Source organism: Cotesia typhae, unplaced genomic scaffold (assembly GCF_013202065.1).
Source record: "Cotesia typhae breed Kobodo isofemale line unplaced genomic scaffold, CoteBio_Ctyphae contig_22, whole genome shotgun sequence".
NCBI lineage: Eukaryota > Metazoa > Arthropoda > Insecta > Hymenoptera > Braconidae > Cotesia > Cotesia typhae.
The window spans coordinates 5,521,457-5,544,630 of record NW_027423728.1 but is presented as its reverse complement, the minus strand read 5'-3'; the positions used below and the strand labels follow the sequence as shown (position 1 = coordinate 5,544,630).

The window sequence follows — 23,174 nt, the reverse complement described above, 5'->3', positions numbered from 1 at the left end:
TGTTTATGTTTATTTTCATTCCCATTTTTTGGGCACTTTTTTGCTCATCCGAAATATCATTAGCCCGACTTTGTTTTCATTTGTCATAATAGCGGCCAATTAAATAAATTTACCGTGATATTTCGAACTTTTTTAAATATTTACTTTTATTATTATTGAGGAGTTTTATTACCGAGGAATAAATAGTGTTTTTATTGTTAAATCTTTAATCTTTCCCCGGTTCGCTGGTTCAGACACTTCATTAAATGTTAAGCTAAGCTAAGTATAAGATAAGGTATGCTGGGATTCGAGACCTGACCTCCACGCTTTTTTTTTTGCTACTTCGACATACATGAAGCATGTGTTTATTCAAGATGGCTTCATTCATATTCTGCTTCAATAGTTTTTAATTATTCAAGATAACGGATACTTTTTTCTTCGTCGAGAATTTTAGGGCTTCTATTTAGATATTTTGGGAGGTTTGTTTCACCATTTTTTTTTTTTTTTTAATTAAAAATTATAACACTAAAAAATTTCGAGTAAAGAAATAAACACAGTTTGTAGATTAGTAATAAATACTTCCAAAAATTTATACACCGAAAAAAAATTTATTTTGATTAGAGATAAAAATTTTTGAACCAGGAAAATAATTTTGAAGAGAGTAATTGTCTAGAATCAAGACAAAAAAGTCTTGAATCAAGTAAAATTTCCTTAAATCAAGAAGATTAAGTTTTTAAAAATTAAATACTTGATTCAAGAATATTTTTTTTCTGTGAATTAAATTAAAATGTGTAAATATTAATTGTATTTTTTTAATACTTTGATTTTTGAAGATTGAATTAAATTTTCATAATTATTTTGCATTTTAAATTATGTTGATATATCCTAACGTAAAAAGTACAAATAATAAATTATTAAAATTATTTTTTATTTCATAAAAAATAAATTATTATAGAAAGAATTTATCAAAAAATGCATTTTGTAAAAATTAAAAGAAAAATTTTCATGCAATTTTTTTTTTTAAACATTAAAATTTTATTAAACATACGAAAAATATAATTGTTTAAATTTCTAAATCCAAATTTTGTCATTTTTAAATGAATAAAAATTTTTTTATTTTTATTCACTTAAATAAAATCGTTCTTGAATTGAATTTCATTTTTTTGTAATTAAATCAATTTATTAATGACAAAGTAAAAGTTTGAGTAATGATTAGTGTCGCAATACCTCGATAATATAAAAAAGTGCATGAACAGTTATATACTAGACGCAAAGAACAAAATTGGAGAATAAAAGCGGCACACATGATCACTTATACATGCATGTTTAAATAAAAATATAAAAATGTTTAAGAAAAAAGAAATGAAGCCACTCATCTTTCCAAGGACTATAAAGCATCGGGTTCTCGCCTGACGACTGTTTAAATGACGTCAGTAACTCCTTTGTTTTAAGGGACCTGATCGATGCTCCATCGATGACATTTATTATTTTTCATATCTTTTTGTTTTCATAACACGGGACATCCAATACTGGATACTTTGATAGAGAGAAGAGGTCAATATTAATATCATTATATATGTATGTATATATGATAAAGAATATAAGAAGAAGGGACGATGTTAGTAAGGTATATTGGTATAGATTAATAATAATATATAATATATGTATAACCGAGTAGCCAGCTAAGCGAAATAGAAAGATGGATTATTATTGATGGATTATGATGGTGTCGATTGGTGTCATGATTCTAGTTATAAATTTATTCGGGCGGTATAATATATCGGGACAATCTTTAAATCCTGTCTAGAGTGTATAGTACCATACACTCGGCACGATTCACCGTTTGATATATAGATATATATTTACACGTATATATTTTATTCTTTTCAGTTAAATTTACTTATAAAGGCTTGATCTCTTTTTTTATTTTCTATTGACGGGATTGTGACACATTGATGTTTGAACCCGGTATCACGTGTTACCACGTGCGACTATCGAGTTTCTTCATGATTCAATCTGCAATTCAATAGTTATTATTTTCAACTTATATGCATTCATTTTTATTCAATCATTTATTATTATTTTATTCAGAAAGTTACTTTCTTCTTCTTTTTTTTTTTTTTGTTAAAAAGTACAATTTCTTTATTTAAGATATGAAGCATAAAAAATTTAATAATAATAATCTTTTTAAAAAATAATAATTATTATTAATTTTGCAAAAATTAAAAAATCATAAGATGAAATAATAATAATAAGCTCATCCCTATGTTACACTCATCAAGAGCTTTCATTTGAGTACCCACATGCTTTTTTATATATTTTTCATATATACATATATATAATATATATAAATATATAAAAAATTGATGTGGGTACTCAAATGAAAGGTCTTGATGAGTGTAACATCGGGATGAGCTTATATCTTTAAAAATGTCAATAGTTGACAAGATACAAGGTCATTTTTTAATTATGTATCTAGAGATAGAGCATTTTCGAATGCAGCCTAAATACTTATCATCATAAATTGACTATTGGTGAGAATGATATGAAACCTTGAAAATGCACAACTCCAGGTCAAGACTTTTCCAACGATACTAAATTTAAGCATAAAAACTCATTTTATAATATAAATATAGATAATTAAAAAAAATCTAAAAAAAATTTTTTTCAATAGTATATTACTATACAAAAAAATATATTTAATATTTCCCGATAACTTTTTTCCATCTATACCACTGAAAATAAACCCGAATACCAAAATCGGCACGTCAGTTAGTCCTTATCGATTGTGTAAACATAACAGTTTGTTATTCTCAGGAATTTAAGTTTAAGTTCCGGCGACTTTGAACAAATTACCTATGATTATGAAAGACATATTCTTTATATATATATACTCCTGATATATATATATACTCCTGATATAGCCATTTTCTGAGAATAATATTTTTCTTTTAGGAATAAATCTCGAGACAGGTCGCAAAGAGATCCTGTAAATATTGTTTCTGGGTCTCTTTATTTTTTTTCTCTATGTACCCAAGAAATATTTTAGTATTTCAAATAAAACTGTCCGTTTCTACTCATACTCACTCATATCAGTACACACATATAACACAAGAGCAAAAGATTTTAGGGACTGGCCAGCTATTTTACCAAAAGCAAATTTATACAGCAAATGAAAAACAAACAGCTAATGCATTTAAATATTTTTTTAAATTAATAAATATTTCCTGTCGTGTATTAATTATACGCAATATATTTGATTTTATATTACGGTCATACTCCCATACATTTATTTGAATAAATATTAAATATAAATATATGTGTAAAGTCAAGTGGCCGCGATATGTACAAGCCTCACTCAAAATAATTACATCTAATATAATGTATTTCAGGTATATTCTCATTCAAGTTCTTTCTGATGTTAATTTTGTGTGAAAAAAATCTTTACTTATCTATAAGTATGTATCATTTCTATTTACTTGATTCATTAGAAAACACCTGACTGAGACATTTGATTACTGATGATTATCAAAGTGATAAATTTATTGTAGTAATTATGATAATTATTTAATAAAAATACATTTTAACTTCAAATATTGGGAATAAATTTTTTAATAAATAAAATATCCACAATAAAAACAATTATATGACCAATAGAAAGAAATATATCAAATTTGGGTCAAAAATATATTTTTTTTAATAAGTAAATAACAATTTTTTTTTAGTAACAAAATAAAATAACACAGAAAACAATTTTGCGTAATTGCGTCAAAAAACTTAAACATTTAACACTGTTATGTGTAAATTTAACATTTACTCTGTTAAATGAACACAAAAAAAAGTATTAAATATTTACCATAAAAATTTTTAACACAATGACGCAAAATTTTTTACTGTGCACTTTAAATATCGGCAATAAGTATAAAAAATTATGAAAAAAAAATCCTCGGAAACGCCGACGGCAAAAAAAAGTAATAAATTATTAGACATAATAATTTTGATTTTTATTTATGATGTAAAGATACTGAACAAATATTAGAGTATATATATATATATATATATATATATATATATATATATATATATATATATATATATATATATATATATATATATATATATATATATATATATATAATATTAATGAATTTAATAATTATTATCAGACTGATGTAATAAAGATAAAAATAAGTTAATAATTAATATGACACATGCTTAATTAAACAGTATGATTGCTCTGAAATTACACCTGCTCAAACAAGTCGGATCTGGTATATCGCCTCGCGCGTCGTGTATTCTAATCACTATTACCGTGTCTTCACGGTCCTCACTAGCTCATTACATTACACATAACACATTATATTCTAGAAACTAAGTGATCTAGTGCTCCGTGATATACGAGTATTTAAAACGGGATTGCAATGGGCTTCTTTCTCAAATTCATACAATTTTTTAATTGTGAATTTTTAGTTGCTTATCTGTTACAAGGTGATAAAAAATTTATTGCGAAATCTTTAGCTGTCAAATTAGATTTTGTTGATTTAATAATATTTATGGTTTGATATAATTGAAAGGTATTTATAGATAATTATAATCAATATTTAATTTTTTTGTTATTTTTAATCATTAAATAGTATTAAAAGGATTAAATAAATTGTCAGAGATAAAAATTATAATTTGGGGATTTAAACACAAAAAATTATACTTTGATTGTCCATGATAAATACTTAAAAATTTTAATTAGTTTTATTTATCAATTTTTTTTTTTAATTTTGTGTTAAAGTTTCATTTTTTTTAGTCAATCAAAATTTAGATTTTGCAATCAATTGTCATCTTAAAAAAATTTTTAGTAAATTATTAAAACAGAAAAAATTAATTTTTTATTAGACCGTAAAATATTCTAGACTCAAAAAACTATTTTTATTAATGTTTACTCGTTGAATTTATAAAATTTTTGGAGTTAAAAATTTTAGATTATCGGGTTAAAAAAATTGTGTAAAAAATATTTGACTCAAAAAATTTTTATTGCGTGCAACAAATTTAAATGCTTAACAATTTTATTTTCTATAGGTAGGTCTAATTTTTTTCATCAGATTTTAAAATAAAAATTTTTAAAATACCCACAAAAAATTAAGAAATAATTTTTTTAATTTTTGGAATAGAAAAATTTCTCTTCCTTATGAAATAAAATTTTCTGTTACAATTTTAATAAAAAAAAAAAAAAAAAAAAAAAAAAACAAATTATTCATAGTTTGGATTAACAAACTATTTCAGACTTAAAAATAAAAATTCATGAAACAGAAATACTTAAAAAAGTTGTTAATATCAACACAGTAGTACAAGCAAGGTGTAAAGTAATGTATAAACAGTAATAAATGCATATGAATAAAAGGCTAACGAGCGGCAATATAAACAGATAACTTTTATATACATGCCCACGCATTTAACCGAGTCAGCGATGTTAAATCTGTAAACACGCGTAAGTCGAGCGCAATAACATGTTTACATTTAATAAATAACCAATCCAATCCGTTTAATTTCTTCTTGTACCTTCCGTACTGTCACATACACATTATACATCTACATATGATGCAAATAAGCTCTAAATAACTACACAGATAATTACACAGACCTAAGTTGTTTTGGAGCACGAAAAAATTTTTTTTAATTAAGTACAAAGTCAAAAATTTTCAGAGTGGAAAATTTTTAATTGATTTAACCACACCGGACTGAAATTCACTCCGAAAAGGATTTTACTTATATTAATGAAAAAAAAAACAGGAGTAAATTCTTAATTGTTTTTTATTGAATATAAATTAAAAAAAAATATATTTTATGAATTAATAAAACCTCTTTCCTTAGTTTGATATTTAAAAAAAATTGCATCAATATTTTTTTTTTTTTTTATTTCTAAAAATTGCATTTTTTTTTTTTTTTATGAATTCTCTCTATAATATTTCATTTTTTAAGAAATCAAAAAATTGCCATATAGAAATTATTTTAATAACATTTAAGTAATTGATTTTATTTAATGAAACATAATTTATTGTCTTTAATTTTTACGTTATGATTTATCAATAAGATTTAAAAAAAAAATAATCTTTATCAAAATTTATTTCAATGTTTCAAAGTCAAATTATAAAAAAAACATAATAACTATTTACAAACTTAAACTTGAGATAAATTTTTTGAAGTATTTGTTTGTAATTAAATAAATAAAACTTGTTTTAATCTAAAAATTCTGTACTGGGATATTTTTCGAATTAATATCCATATTCACTCCAGATTACACCGAGTGTTTAATTTCTTTACTCTAGTATACCGAGTGATCGGAGTGAAAATTCACTTCTGACTATTTACATTGGACTGAAAAAAAAATGATTGAACCAAGAAAACCGTTTTGAAGAATTTAATTGTCTTGAATCAAGACAAAAAACTTATTTAAATTTTTTTTTTCAAATCAAGACAATGAAACTCTAAAATAATTCAAGAATTTCTTTCTAGCAACAAATAAATTTTTTTTTTCCAGCGTAATTTACTTCCTTTATTCCTGTAAAATTACCCAATAAAAAAAAAAAAAAAAAAAACATGTTACATAAACTAATAATTAGAATTACCTGTGTCATGAGTCGATCAGCTCCAGTGCCCTCCTCATCCTTGAAAATAATATCGACATTATAATTAGGCACTAGATCCCGGAACCTCGAGTCGTGCCTAGAAATCCGTCCTTCTGAGAGTCCACTCGCGGTCAGGGTGTTTTCACTGACATTCGGCACATGTTGTTTATAAACTAAGGGGGTAGATTTTCTCAAGATGGGCCTTCGGCCGCCTCCTCGGCCAGGCCCGCAAGCCAGCACCCCCGCCGGTAACCACAGTGTCAATAGAATTATTAATAATACTCGCGGGGGTGGTCTGTTGCGTCTTGAGATGAAAAAACAACTCCGTCCTTTCTGGTAATTGTTATTACTACTACTATTACTATTATTATTATTATTATTATTATTGTTATAATTATTATTGTTCTCATTGTGATGTTTGCTAGTGGTATTACTGGGATTATTACAGCTAGAACAACTGTTACTTATATCGCTACTGTCGTCGTTGTGATTATGATGATGATGATGATGATGACAGTGGTGATAGTGATGATAGTGATGATGACGCAGGTACGAGACCGGCACCGCCGTGTCTCTTTGTTGCACCATAATCACGTGTCAAGAGCCCAAACCACTTTGGGGTTGCAAAAAAAATAACAATAATAATTAACAATATCGGTACTATAAATGCTATTGATTATTCCTCGGGGCTGTTTTTTAAATAATTTATCGTTTAACACACTTATCTCAATGATCCAAGGTGTCGAATAAAACGAGCACCTCTTACCTCTTTCCTCACTCACGCAAAACCATGATAACCAGGGCATCACACCCCTTGGTTAAATATTTTATAAAAATACTTAAACCACTTTATCAAACACTTTTAAAACCAGCATTTAATGATCAATAATTAACAATTAACAAATAAAATAAAAACCAATGGTAATATCTAATCACACACTTATGAAAGAAAAAATAAACCAACACAAGTCACTGACAAGATTAAAAAGCATCCCTTAAAGACAAAATCGGTGATCACAAAAGGGACATCGAGGGTAACTCGCGATTTTCGCACCTCTTATATGACGTTAACCAGAGGATTTGATCCCGAGAAGTGACATCGGATGCTGGCAGCAAGTCGTGTCAGAAATGCACGTTAGGCATCACGATGGGGAGCATAGGCTTAGATCACCTCTGTATAGTATAGTATTCCGATCGGACAGACTTTACACGATTCCCCCACCCCCGACTGTTGGAGGACACCGCGGTCCCCGTTGGTCCCCACCAGGCCCACTAGGACCGCTGACGTCACGCCTGAGGGCGCTCGTCGATTGGTCGTGGGCGTGTCTCCAGCCGCTAAACGAGGACAGGTGCCGGCACCACCAACAAGAGGTAAGAAAGCTCTCAAGTATTGTTAACTTTCTGAGCTCTTTAATCCTTAACTTGGATTATTATTATTATTATTATTATTATTATTATTATTATGTGATGCTTTGTCTGGAGCTTTCAGCTAAAAGATCCACTTTATTCTCCTTCTACATCCGAATCTGATACTCAGGAGCAACAGTTTCTTGAGTAACATATACAGTACACAAGATATTTTTCAACGCTAATTGATAATAATATTTTTATTTATATTTGGAGTATTTATTTTTTATTCTAGCCTTCACAATACTCTATTTATTGATCATTTTTATCACAACGCTTTAGCAAAAATTTTTTGCATTTTATTGAATTAATAATATTAAAGCTCAGATATTTTTTTTTTTTTTAATAACAGTTTTTTCCACACAACTTAACAAGAGACAGCAAGATAAACATTTTCCTTCTATACAATAATCAAAAAATTAGAATATTACAAAAAATGAAGAAATCGAGTATTTCTAACGACAGCCAAAATTAATTTTAAATTAATGTTCATCACTAAAAAATTTTATCAATTTTTATGAATAAAAAATTCAAGAACAATTTTTAAGACTATCTGGATCAAACCAAGCCAGGAATCGAACCTGAATCTCTGAGATTACGCGTCAAGCGCTCTACCACTAAAGCTACCGAACTCAAAATTTACAATTACTCTAAAAATTTAATTACAAAGATTGTTTTGATTAAATTGAAGAGAAATAATGACCGTGATTCAACGACGTACGAATGAGAACTGATAGTAACCATTGGCTCTACTCACTTAGCCTTTATTTACTCGAATCAAATCGGTCTACGATGTATAACACGGTCTTTCACTCTCTTTCAATATCAAGATAAGATATCTATACATATATATATATATATATATATATATATATATATATATATATATATATATATATGTATATGTAGTATATATACTATATACAATACCCTAGTTCGGTTGTCGGCTGATGGGCTGCACCAGAAGAGCACCATGGAGCCACACATGAATAACAGAGTAACACTTACTGTAACATGTAACATGTAAAATGTGACTTATGATATAATGTATGATTGTTGAATTACGATTCGATTCTATCAGCACATGTATGTATGGTGTCAGAGGAACATACAAGGTAAGCCCAACAAAGAGTATAAGGCTGTCAAAGTGCGGCGGGTGGTTCCCGCAAAATTAGTGCTTCTATTCGAGGCTTCGATATCTCAAGTTTTTCTTATCTAAGACTTGTGACAATTCCATTCTTATCCTCGTCACAGTTGATCAATGTGTTGAATGTATGTGTACATGTCATTTGATTACATATCTATAGTGTTTTGTATATATATATAAATACACATATGTAGTGCGTAGAAGCGTGCGTAGGTTGACGCACGTGACAGCTCCACCCGAGCCATCAGATACTGGTGTATCGATTTTATTTTCATCGATTCATAAAATATAATGATAATGATGGTGAAGATGATGATGATGATAGTGGGAATATAAACGCGTAAGGTGAGCAGAGCAGGATAGGAGGCATTAAAAATACCGAGTGATAATGAGATAAGATAACGAGGGAAATCTCGATTGATTTTAATGAATATCTCTGGAGGAGGCTCGTAAATAACCGGAGCTTGTGTTGAGCCGATATATGCAAATCACTCGGGATTCAATTATAGGCCGGGGAAGAAATACAATGTTATGTGTTACATATGTATGGATGTTGGGATGTGTGGATGAGTGAGTATGAGATATTACGAGATGGTGATCGCTACAGATTTACCGGTGTCGGTGTTCTCGGGTGGTAATAAAATTTCGTGTGGAGATTGGATCCATGCATATAGTAAGTGCTCATGATCGGCAAAGTGACCTGGCATGTGCTGAGTATTATAATCTTTAATAAACATTACTGCAAGTGCTAACTTTCAATAACGACCGGCAATATGCAGTAAACAATTTACAGGATTTTTGATTTGATGGACGGCTAAGGGGGATATAAGTGCTGGGGATATCCAAGTCTTTAGCCTTAGATTATCAATAAGAGTAAAACGATATTGATGCCTTTCCACTAGTTCTTGGTTTTTTTTTTTTTTTTTTTTTTTTTTTAAGGACGTCGTTAAGGATAAACTGACTGGTTGAAGGCTTAACGAAGTAATAGATATATGGAAAAAATAAAACAGTCATATTGACTGTTCTGTGTATTTTTATTCTATACATAATTGGAAATTATACTGTACTGATCAATTACTATTTTTATGTACGAAAAAAATTGACTGATGTCAAGAAAAATTTCTCAGATCGAGAATTTTTATACTTAAATCAAGACAATAAAGCTCTTCAAAATGATTTTTTTGATTCAAGACTTTCTCTTGAATTAAATTAATTTTTTTCTTTAGTATGGTATTAATTACTGCGCTATATTGTAGCTGTATATAAATAAAGTTTCAGGAATCAAATTCAAATTTTTTTTCAGTTTAGAGAAAATTTATTTGTCTTGAAAAAAGTGAATTTTTTGTATAAAAAAAAATGTTGGCCTGAATAATTTACTCCAAAAAAATTGAATTGTAATTTTTGAAATACGTAATTAAATGTTAAGAATTATTTCTTTCCCTGAAATTAAACAGTAAATATTAATATAATTTAAAAGAATTTTTAATTTTAAAATAAATATTTACGGAATTTTATTATGCAGCAAAAACTTCCGAGTGAAATTGAATACTTAATTTTTTTATTTCTTCTCTATTTTCTTAAAAATTTATAAATGAATTCAAGTAACTGTACATTGAAAAAACAATTGATTCAAAATAAGAAGTCTTGACCCAAAAAAAAAAATTCAAAAGTTAAATTATTATTTGTAATTAAAAAAAATTACTTTGGTCGCTACATTAATAATTACCATTCTAAATTTATAATAAAACAATTCTCTTCCTTACTTGCAGTCTTCTTAAGCATTAAAATATTATTTAGACAATCTAGAATCCAGGATCAGATGTCATCAGAAGACTCCAGTTAAAGTTCCACCGGTTATTTACCTCGAAAGGCATAATAAGCCCAAATATTTATCATTGGGGAGTGTAATTTTGGGTGTAGTGCGTTTAGTAAACGAACAGGAGGAAAAACAAACACAGGAGGCCCTGGCGGCACCCGAAAAATGAAACTCTCCATCTCCATTTCCATGTGGCTCCTTTAAGATCGACCGAGAGAGAGAGAGAGAGAGAGAGAGAGAGAGAGAGAGAGAGAGAGAGAGAGAGAGAGAGAGAGAGAGAGAGAGAGAGAGAGAGAGAGAGAGAGAGAGAGAGAGAGAGAGAGAGAGAGAGAGAGAGAGAGAGAGAGAGAGAGAGAGAGAGAGAGAGAGAGAGAGAGAGAGAGAGAGAGAGAGAGAGAGAGAGAGAGAGAGAGAGAGAGAGAGAGAGAGAGAGAGAGAGAGAGAGAGAGAGAGAAAGAGAGGGGGGGGATAGAGTTGGCTGGACTGTACCTGGAGCTCTCGAGACCCTGAAAGGAGCAGAAGCAGCTGGAGTGAGAGGGCTGTTCCTCTTTAAATGAAAAGAAGAAGGAAAGAAGACTCGACTGGTGTAGAGGCGGAAAGAGCTCGCGTCAAAGGAACCGACACGCCGAGTTAGAGGGTGATGAGGGCGACCACCAGGGGGGAGGGAGTCCTGTGAGAAGGCTCACCAAACCCCAATAATAGCACCAGAATTTATATACCTGGACGACCTGGATGAAGAACACTGGAATGGACCCGGGACTCTTTGGTCTCTTGGTCGTGTTTTTCAGGTATCGCTTTTTAACGGTAGGGGGACTGTCGGGCGCCTCTGGCTCGCTTCCTTCCTCACCCTCACCTCCTTTTCCAGCTTAAGCTCCAGCAACTGGTCCATTGATTCACGAGTTAACTATTTCCTTTTAGTACTCTTCAATATTCCAACTGACTTTTTAGTCTACTCTAGTAGTCAGTCTTGTCTAATAATAAATCCAGTACTTTCGTCACAATGCACGCTCTTTACTGTAAAACATTGGTTGATGGCAGGCCCTTTGTTCCTCATTCTATGGGCTAGTGTCACGCTCCTACGCAGCTGACTTCTCACGAGTTAGACCTTGATTTGTTGTAACAAGTCAGGCTCTAGAAATCAGCTAATAATTCAGCGAGAGAAACTTTTTTTTGCTGCGAAATTGGAGTGCTGGAGTGAAGAAATTAAAAACTCTAAGTATGGAGTAAATCTGGAGTATTTATTTCCGAAAAACATCCAAGTACTGAGTTTGGAGAGTAAAATACTATAAACAATTTTTTTAATATTTAAGTTTGTAAATAATTAATATATTTTTTTGGTTTGGTTTTTATTTTTTGAACGTCCAGTCGGAGATAGTCTCAACGGCTTCCTGGGATCTCAAACGTGGAGAAATTAAATTTTTAATTTTCAAAGCGGAAAGTTAAAAATAATAAATTAGTAAAATTATAACTTTAATGTTATTGAAATTAACTTTTATATGGCATTTTTTATTAATATCTTAATAAATTAATTATTATAGAGAAAATTTATAATAAAATGCGACTTTTAGAAGTTTAAAAAAAATGCTGATGCCTTTTTTAAAATATTAAAATTTATTTATTCTATCAAACTAAAAAAAATATCATATTGACATTTAAAATCTCTAAAAAAATTAAAATATTTAATTTTAGTCAATAGTATTTCGAGGTAGTTTATAAAAAAAAAAAATTTTTAATAATTTAAAATAAGTAGAAAAAATAAAGCTTGAAAAAAAAAAAAAATGATCTACCATTGATGGTAGTGTCAACGGGTTGGTAGTGTTTTGTCCGAATGAAGTAAAACATGAAACATGAAGTATAAGGTTTCAGACATGAAGCATTATATTATATGAGGCAAGTTAGAGTCTGGTGAATAAGAACCTCCCCGAAAGGGAGAATTATGTATAATGTAAGCTGGCTATCATCCATCACGGAGGACTCAAAGCCATGGCCATCCAATTGGTAACTATAACCGACTGTATAACAGGAATCGACTGGGTGGACCGGCCACGTCGTCCTGATCGGCGGCAACCGTCTGTTCTCTCATCTCTGTGAAAAGACTGAGGCTAAATATTGTGAAAGGTCTAGACAAGCTTTGAAATATATATACGAAATAGATTTTTGGCGTTGCATACCACCCATTATAGACACCACCAGGGAGTTTTAAAAAGTATCAGCAGACTCCGGTCCATTGTCGATCTGTGTGAGTATGGAGCTATAGAAAGCTGAGAGAATATCCCGGTGAAGGCTACTTAATACAGAAACGCCGTTTTGAGAAGGTACACTGATCAGTGGACAAAGATCTTGTTTGGGATATCGCGGAGTTACTTGCCACACGAAAAGTGCCTGATCTTGCCACAAAGTCCCGATCCCTCTGCGTAGAAATACTCTCACGGATGTCCGTACGTGTGCTGTTAGTAAGGATGTGTGAGGACATAACTATATATATATCCTCCTCGGAGGAAGAGAGAGGATCCCTCAAACGAGAATTCGAGTAGGCTCTTTAACAACTGGCGGCTCTTTGAACTCCCGGTTTCTCTCTCCTTGGCACGAGGAGCCATTTACATTTTACACGCGAAAATACAGTTTATGGCCCGGGCCAATCATCGCGCGAACCTCATTCCGCGGTCTCACACACGCTTATTCATCCCGAGGTCTATAGTTTTCGGTTTTGTTTATTTCTTCTTGTTGACTGTATATTATATCCATTTGGAGATTTTTTCCCATATACCAGATATCTCAGATCCAAAGAGCCATGTGAGCCATGTGAGCCATCTCGCTCGTGTGAAAATACACGCGAGGTTACCGTAACACACCCGCCCAACACGTCTATTCTCACAGAGCCCATGTAAATTCCGAGATGGTTATTAATCCAATCTCAATAGCCAGTATTTTAAATGAAAAATGGTCAGCTCGTGATAAGTTAACACGTGGTTAAAAAAAAGGATGAGCTATAAGAATAATAAGTCGAAAAGCTTCGACCGAGAGACTCCCTCTTTCCCTTCGAATGAGAATAAGAATAAGAACAAGAACGGGGAGATAAAGAAGAAAAGGAATGCGAATGTTCGAGCAAGTGGTGGAAGAGACCGTGGAAAAGAAACAGTGAACGTGTGCGCAAAACTACAACAAGTTTCAGAGATTAAAGCCGAGTTGAGGGAGCCAGCTGAACCAGGAGCACCGGTATGGTATAGTCCAGCAGCAGTGGATCCTTTCGGTGTATATGTGCAGTAGGAAGAGCCCGCCCGGACCCCGAAAGACCACACAGGACGCGGCACGCGCGCGCTCTACCGGGTGGCCCGGCACATGTCCCGGTCGGGAATACTCGGGCAAGTTCGCCGGGCTTCGGGCGGATTCGGCTCGTCCCGGTGGTCGGAGATCGCCGAGGCCACACAGATCGCGCACGCGCGGACGCTTTCTGGGTGGCATTCACTCGCCGGACGGACTGCCGGCAGGATCTCTAAACACTCGTGGTAGCTGGTTTGCTCGCGAGCCACTCTACAACCTGTTAGTGTCGAGGGTCCACATATTATGCCCCTCCACTCGACGCGGGCTTCGGGCCCCCCGGCCCTTCCATGTGTGAGAGCAACCGGGCCCAGGTTCACTGTGTGAAGGGACTCACTGAAATGGATGAGAGAAAATCCAAGATAAAAAGAGATGATGAATAACTACCTTCCGACGCTGGCTGATTCTCTCACTCGGAGATCCATCGCCTCGACACTATAACCTCCCGGACCCACCGGGCCCCTCGGGCATCACGGGCTTCTAATAAGATTCCAATTTGTCAATTAAAGGGAGGACGGGCCCCACACACCCCATTCTCAACTCATCTCCTTTATTCTCTTTTATCTTTTTTTAACTTTTGGGAATACTGCCAAGCTTGGGTGTTATTGGTCGGTGATATCGTTATCAAGGTGATAATATTTCCAGACAAGAATTATTTTTTGGGTCAAGAAAAATTTTGTTTAAATTCAATTCAGATATTCGTTAATTGAATCTAGAGGGTGAAACACATTCAGAAAAAATTACCCATTCAAATATTTGACAAATTCAACCACCCACTTAATTATTTTTTTTAAGAAGCTCCAATTTTTACACAGAAAAAAAAATTAACCTGAACCAAGTAAATAATTTTCAAGAACTTCTTCTGCTTGTTTTTACGGTGCATTTATGATACAAAATATCAAAAGTTGGAAAAAATTTTGGCTCTTATGTTTTTGGATAATATTTCTATTTTATCTTTTTTTTTTTTTTAATTTATAAATTTCTTATATAATATCTGTTTTTGTCACAATTAATGATATGTTTTCGTGTCAAAAAAATTTTCTTAATAAGTTTTTAAAAAACAAAGCTGAGTAAATGTTTTTGATTTAAAAATACTCTAAATTCTGCCAAACAATTTCTACAAATCAGAGATTTAAATTTCTTATATCTATAGTAGTAAAACATTTCATTTCCATTCCCAATGAAATATTTAGATAGTGATATAAATTTTTCCCATACCTTCTGACGCTGAGCTTATCGTCACGGCAGCATGATAATCACACGGGTAAAATACACCGTCTATTTATTTTAAAAATCTTTATATTTTTATTTCTGTCGGCACGAGTGGCACGTATCACAATTTTTGTTTTGTTCTCTGGGTTATTCACGATCCCGGATCGAATTTCCGGTATTTCACGGGTCTAAAAATTACCTTTCCCCCTCATACAATCAAATCCATTTTTTACTTTCCCTTATATTTAATAAGTAATCACAATAAGTAATCACTTATCCCATTTTCATATTTACTTCTAGTTTCGTTTCCGTCTCTGCCGCGTTGGTTCTTTTTCTTGTCTTCAGTCGGCAAGAGTTATCGTCATTATCGTTTCTCTTCATTTTGCGGTTATTCTTTTTTTTATAAATTTAACTTTTTCAACCCGCGGACTGGGTACACTACACGCAGCCCATTCAGATACACATAACAGCATATCACCATCATCAAGATACCGCTTACATATTATACATATATACATACATATGTAACAACTCCAAGCGATGCCGTCATACAAGAAAGTTAATTGTCGAGTATAAAACCTTCCAAAGGGCTAACCACATTTTATTGCGTGTCATACGCAACGTCGTTACATACTTGCCTCAAGTAATGACCTCTTACGGATCTTCCTTTTTTTTTTTTTACTTCAAATCCACATTTGTCGTCTTTACTTCAAACACAAACCGACCCTTTATTTCATCTTTCGGTTAAAATTTTATTTAGGAATGATACAGTTTTTTTTACAATTTCAAATTTATATTTTAAGAGCCATTTTTGATTAATACAAAATTTTGAATATTTAATGATTTTTTGCAGAGTAACCAAAAAAAAAAAAAAAACGTGAAGAATTGTCGAAAAAAATGTATATGAGCCGTGAAAAAATATTTGAGTATGGGAATTGTTCATATTAGGCCAAATTCTGGTTGATATAGTTACATTTGCTCATATGTAGTTTTTTTTATTAAAAATTAGTGTCAAAAAACTCCAACAGGTAGCGTATGGTAGCTAAATCTTTTCCGTTTAGAAGACTTAAGCCTGATGAGATAAGTTATTGAATAAAAATCGCTGTTTCAATTCTTCTAAGGTGTTTACCTAACATTTTATTTTTAGTTTAATTATAGAATAAACCAAATTTTTTAATACATGATAATGAAATTATATATTTTCTTGAAAAAATAATAAATTTAAAAAGAATGATGAATTATTTTTTTATCATTTAAAAAATGAAAAAAGAATAGAAAATAGAGGAAAACTTTAAGAAATAATGAAGAAAAATTAGCGAAAAATTTAGATAAAACGAAAACTATTGAAAGAAAAAAATAACTCTATACTCTTAACTCAAATGGCGCTGTGCGTAATTTCTGTACCACGAAAAATTTAAAATCAAGTGGATCAAAAATAGGGCATTTTATAATTAGCTTAAAGTTATATTGGAAAGCATAATCGAGCGCAGCGTCGGCTTACGTAGCTCGTTTCTCCTCGTTTTTTGTTTACTCACCAAGCGAACTGGTTTTGCGGTTACTCCACACAGAACATTCGACATTCGACATTATCTCTTTCTTCCTTTATCATCCAGAAGGCCCGTATAGTATAGCATCTACCATCTACCATCTACCGTCTACCGTCCAGCGTCCACCTTTGTGGAATATCTCTAGCTTAGTCTCTCTCATGGTTCGAGAACTGCACGGACTCTATGTATACTCATCTTATCTCCTTACCGGCACATAGACAACAGTTCTGGACTTTAACTAAAACCGCGACTTGTTTACTATGGGAATGTTAACTACAAACTTACCGTCTGTGTACAGATACAGTCGGTTAAAAAATAAAATTACCCAATAAGAGAAATACAAATGCAAACCCAGCCAGCTATTTTCGGTTTCGGGTACTATACGCAAATATTAAAACGACACTGGACACTGTGCTCGGACTGACTCGTCTAACAACCAAGATATCGGGGTTTAGTATCAATAAATCTCAACATTTGTTCTCGGGCTATTAAAATATCCATTACAACTGCTTATTAGCTTATTCATACTTACATTAATACTTATACTCATAAATATAATATTTATTTATAACTACACAAAAATAAAAATTTTATTTCAACCAAGAAATAAATTTTGTTCTTCAAAATTTTGAAAATTTTGTTCTAGAACAAAAAAAAAGCTCTTTTTCTTTATGTAATAAATTAAAAAAAAAAATTAATGGTATTAAATAACTTGAATTATTGAGAAGATATTCTTTAATTCAACTAAAAAAATTTTTTATTGAAAAGTACAGTACTTTTTTATTAAAGAAATTATTCTCTAAGCTCAAAAAATAAATTTTTAATGTAAAATAATCAATCAAAAGAGACTATGGAAAATTTGGAGCAGAAATGATCTAAAATTGTGGCTCGGTATTATAACTATACTTGAAAATGGCGTATCTTCAGTTAAAAAAGCAGTTTTGTGATTTAAATAACATCAATTTTGTAATATTTGATCTATTTAAAGAATTTTTTTTAAACTGAGGTATAAAAAAACTTTTAAATCAAAAAAATATTAATTTATAAATTCAAAAAAATAATTTTCTTGAATCATAAAATTCTTTTGAGCCAAGACATTTTTTTTTGTGCACTGAGAAAAAAATTAAATTGAGTCAAGAGTAAAAAATCTTGAAATAAGAAAATATTTTAAAGAAATCTTGAATGAAGTAGAAAAATTTTTAAACCTAGTAAAATTTACTTAATTTAAAGAAATAAAAATGTATTTATTTTTAATCAGTTTGTACACACAATATTTATTTATAACTAAATAATTTAGAGTGTACTGGTGGAGGCTAAACAAAAATAAAATCCGATGTCAAGTACCAAAAGATAAATTATAAATAATCACGGTACCAAAGTGGTAACCATATGAATATGATTTATAGCGTTCGCGCGTGGAGACAAAGGAATGCTCGTCTCTCTTTCTCAAACGCAACTTTTTATTTTTTTTCCATTCTCGTTGGATTCGCGGCGTCCACCTTGACTCCCGCGATCCTCTTGGCCCTTTCCCGTGTGGTAGTGGTACCAAGAGACAAGGACACCAAACAAGAAACGGAGTAACTGAATAAGCCTATACCTCTACCTTCCTACCTGTACATCTACCTGTATATATTCAAATACAAAGAAAAGAAGAAATATATCTATACATACATATATACAGAGTCCGAGCCAGAGTCTGAATAACCAAAGCCAAAACCAGAGAACTCTTTGAGCTGAAGGAATAGGCCATTCCACTTATACGCTGCTCAGATTCAATTAACTCTCCACCTTCTTCACTCTCCGTTTCCCATCAGATTTACCTCCTCACCGTACCATTTCTTTATACTTTAGGAGTATAAATAAAAATTCACCCAAAGGACGATTCACATATCACATTTGTGATAGTATATTCAGGTATATCTTTCTCTTCAATACGGAAAAAACGAAAAAGGGAAAAAAAAAATTCAGACTGTCATTTTTACAGATTCTGTAAGAATTACATTGTAAAATTTAAATTTTATATTCAAAGCTATGAAAATTAACGTTCAAAATTTTAATTTTAAAAATGTTATTTTGAATTACAATTTTTTTAGTTTTAGACTTATTATTGTCTTCAATTATTTGGTCACAGGTATTCAGGACAATAATTTCAAACTACGTATTGATTTTAGCTTTTTTTTTTAATTCTCTCAGCAATGATTTCTTTGTTGAGAAATCTTAAAAACTACCGAATAAAAGTTAATTTCAGTAATATTAAAGTAATTAATTAATTAGTAATATTAATAATTTATAATTTATAATTTATAACTTTTTTACGTAAGGATTTATTAACAAAACTTAAAAACAAAATAATCTTTATGAAAATTTTACAAACTTAAAATTGAGATGAATTTTATTGAGTAATTGTTAGAAATTTCTTTTAGCTAAATGCAAATTTTACTTTAAATAAAGTCTATTTTTTTGTCAATGTGTAAGTAAATATTGTAAGTTTTAATAATTTTACAAATGAAAAGAGCCGAAAATAATTAGCGGTAAGATTGTTCTTCGAGCAAAAATCATGAAACGCATTAGTTGAAAGGAGAGGAAAAAGATAATGATAATTCGGGGCTGGATGACGTGAGAAAGCGGCTCTTCATGCGATAAGAGGGTAGAATCCTCACACCTGACGGTTTCGCGCCTGATCCCCTCGGGCTTTTTTATACATATAAGTACATATATATATTAGGATGTTTCAGATGAAAACAATAATTTTTGGTGCGTCGAGTCGACAACGAAATTCCCTTAAATTTTAGTAGTTTTTGGCTTGACGTGAGATGAGCTTTTTAAAAAAAAGGCTTTCAGTGGATACTTTAATCAGGCAATAATTCATATTAAGAAAACTTACACAGAAAAAATTTCTTCGCTGAAGAAACAATTCTTATGATCGAAGAAAATATAAATTTTCTTACCTGAAGTAAATTTTTTTTGAGCAAAAAAAAAAAAATTCAAGTGAAATATTTTTCTCATCTTCAAGTAACCAAATTTTAGAATCATGCGTTAAAATAAACTACGTAAAAAATATACAACATAAAAAATTTAGTCGATTTAAAAGAAAAAATCGTGAATCAAGAAAATTATTTTAAAGAAGTAGATTATTTTGAATCAATCAAAAAAAAATTTTTACTAGAACTCAAAATAAATCAATTATCTTGTTTCAAGAAAATATTTAAAAAAATAAAAATTTTCTTGGTGAAAGTAAAATTTTTTTAATAAAATTGTTAAAGTTTTTCATCCAATACAAATTTGGCTTACTGAAAAATGTTCTTAGTTAGTAAATTTTCTACTTGATCAAAATAAATTGAATTCTTCAAAAAAGTTTTAGTTCTTTATTTTTTTTCATAAATTTTCTCAGTGGTAAGCTCGGATTTTAAAGAAAACGAAATTTCTATCGAGTTTCCAACACGATTCACGCAAAGAATAGTCAAAATATCTTTTAGACAATGAAACAGATAACTAGGCTGTCGCTAATTTAAATATTGAATAAAAGATTTCGCGCAAGTGACAGAATGGTTAACAATTTAATAGTTTTAAAGAAATTCCGTAAAACATATATCATCCGACACCAGCGGTGAGATTGCGAAGCGAAAGAACGAAGCTCTGGTCCAGCATGTAGGTTCATGTACATGTGAGAGAGTAGAGTCGAGAGTTGGTAAGTTCTCCACTCTCATCTGAGGATCATTTCTCTCTCTCTCTCTCTCTTTTCTTCTTTCTCCTTCACTCGACAATAATTCGATCCTTAGCCTTTTGCCTATAATACTATCTCGCTCTTTTGGTTTCCCACGAGAACCACCGCCGCCGCCTTCTGGAATGTCGCTCGCCCCTCTCACCCCCACAGCATCCCGCGTACTTCCCCGCGCTCTCACTCCAATAACTCTCACTCTCTCTCTCGCTCTCTTGTTTTATTTTTAACGTAATCCTTATTCACTTGCACACCGTCTCTTTACCCTTTAAGCTCTCACGATTCTTATTCGGCTTCAACTTCTTTTTAATATCTAACGGGGTGTGCATTTTAATATCTCGAGGTGTCCATTTTTTATCTCATACTGCGCTTATTTTTTCGCTTCAATAATTTTTTTCCATGGTGTGCATTTATGACTTTTCATTTGACTATGCATTTTAGTCAAGAATTTTCACTTCAGGGTGTGTTTTTTTGACTTCATGAAAGATTTAGTAAACACTTTGCTTTGTTTTACTTCAAAAGATTGATTTCTTACTTGAAAGTCTGCATTTTTTACTGTCGAAGTGTCCATTTTTTATCTGGCTTTACAGTTTTTTTTCGCTCACATAAATTTTTTCCGTGGTGTGCATTTATAACTTCATTCACGAATTTTTATTTCAGGGTGCATTTTTTAATTTTAAATTGTTCATTTTTCATCATTCTATACTTTATTATTCGCTTGAATAATTTTTTTAATGGTGTGCATTTAATCACTTTAATCAAAAGTTTTTATTTCAAGGTGTGTGTTTTTGACTTAATGGAAGATTTAGTAACCAATTTGCATTTTTTATTTCAGAATGTTCTCCATTTTTCTTCAAAACATTTTATTATTTGATTTTAGCGATAATGAGTTTTAATTTCATGACTTCAGAAATAATATTTCATTGTAAAGTGTGATTTTTTTATCTTAAGCTAAGAGAGCGTACATGGTGTGCATTGTTGACATCATAAAATATTTTTTACTTTATATAAAGTGTAATTTTTTTATTTATATTATCGAATTTTACTAAATTTTATATCTTATATCAGAAGCAATAATTTTTTAATGGTGTGCATTTTAATTTTTAAATAATTTTAATGCCGTAATTCTGAAATCTTATCGATAACTTAGAATTCAAATCGCGCAATAGTCAAAAAATGAGTAATCAAATAAAAAAATGACCACCTTATAGCTCCGTTAAATTTATTTCTCGAAAACGCTATAAATTAATAACACCAGTGTATAAACTTATTCATATATATTTTAAATATGTGGAATTTAAGTATAAAAAATAAATAAAAAAAAACTATTTTCGTAACAGTCTTATACTAGTGTTGAACTTAAAAGATTTATGACTCTTCAGGTGGTTATGAATGGGATTCTTTTTTATTAATGGACCCGAAAAATTTAACGTTTAGACACGTTGGGCGCTTATTCACGTTCCGTGACTAATTTCTTTACTAATTGTTTAAGTCACCTCCGTTACAACACTGCGCATTTGTAGTTTCACACTTTTAAAAATACCAAACTTAAATTGCCAACTGAATATATAAAATATAATCAATTTTAATTACAGCTTTACCATTTATAAATGAACATACTTACAAGATTGTTGATATTTTTTCAGAAACATAAGAAGAATATAGTTATGTACTTATTCGCAAAAACTCAGAAAGAGACAAGACTTTATTGCCCGAATCGAGAGCATTCTACTATATACGATACGTATACTGAATAAATTTACTTCATTTCTTTTTATTTTAGCTCTGAGTTGATCTAATCGCTGTTTAAACGAGTCACGGAAAAATATTGTTGCGACAAGCGGCTCCATTGTGTCTATACATTCAAATATTTTTTTTTATGACTATTATTATTATTATTTAAAAAGATAAATTTTTAATTAAATTTAAAATCATTTTCTAGTCAATGTCAAAATGTTTATAACTTCTAAAACATTAATTTTATCAAAAATTCATAAGGGGCCAAAATGGTAGCTTATAAAATTTTCTACAATGTTTACAAGGTACTATCAGGCTATCTTAAATGTTTTAAGAGATATAATAATGAAAGTAATGCTCACAAAGTGAAAAATGAAAAATCATTATCTAGTCACTGTAAAAATAGTCAGAACGCCTGAAATATCAATTTTTCTTCTATGTACAGTTCATAATTATTGCTACCCCATGCATTTTGCTGCGATGACTAACTTTATAATAAATATATTACGGTTTCAAATTATCGTCTGTTATTCTGTTATATTATGACTTATGACTATTACAATTTAAACTACTATTTAAATTTATTTTTCTTTGTTCATTATTTAAACTTATGACTGATTAATATTATGATTTAAAAGTATCTTTTTTGAATAATATTTTGGCGGGCAATTATTTT

The 23,174-nt window shown here is 30.8% G+C and overlaps 1 protein-coding gene across 1 annotated transcript in view; it reads right to left on the bottom strand.

Moving 5' to 3' along the window:
• Positions 1 to 8,376, bottom strand: part of Hh (hedgehog signaling protein) — a 38,042-nt gene extending 29,666 nt beyond the window's left edge. The window contains exon 1 of the mRNA XM_074237955.1: positions 6,597 to 8,376. Within this exon, the coding sequence (XP_074094056.1) occupies positions 6,597 to 7,184 (588 nt within the window). The 5' untranslated portion in view covers positions 7,185 to 8,376. The remainder of the gene's footprint in view (positions 1 to 6,596) is intronic.
• Positions 8,377 to 23,174: the final 14,798 nt, after the last annotated feature.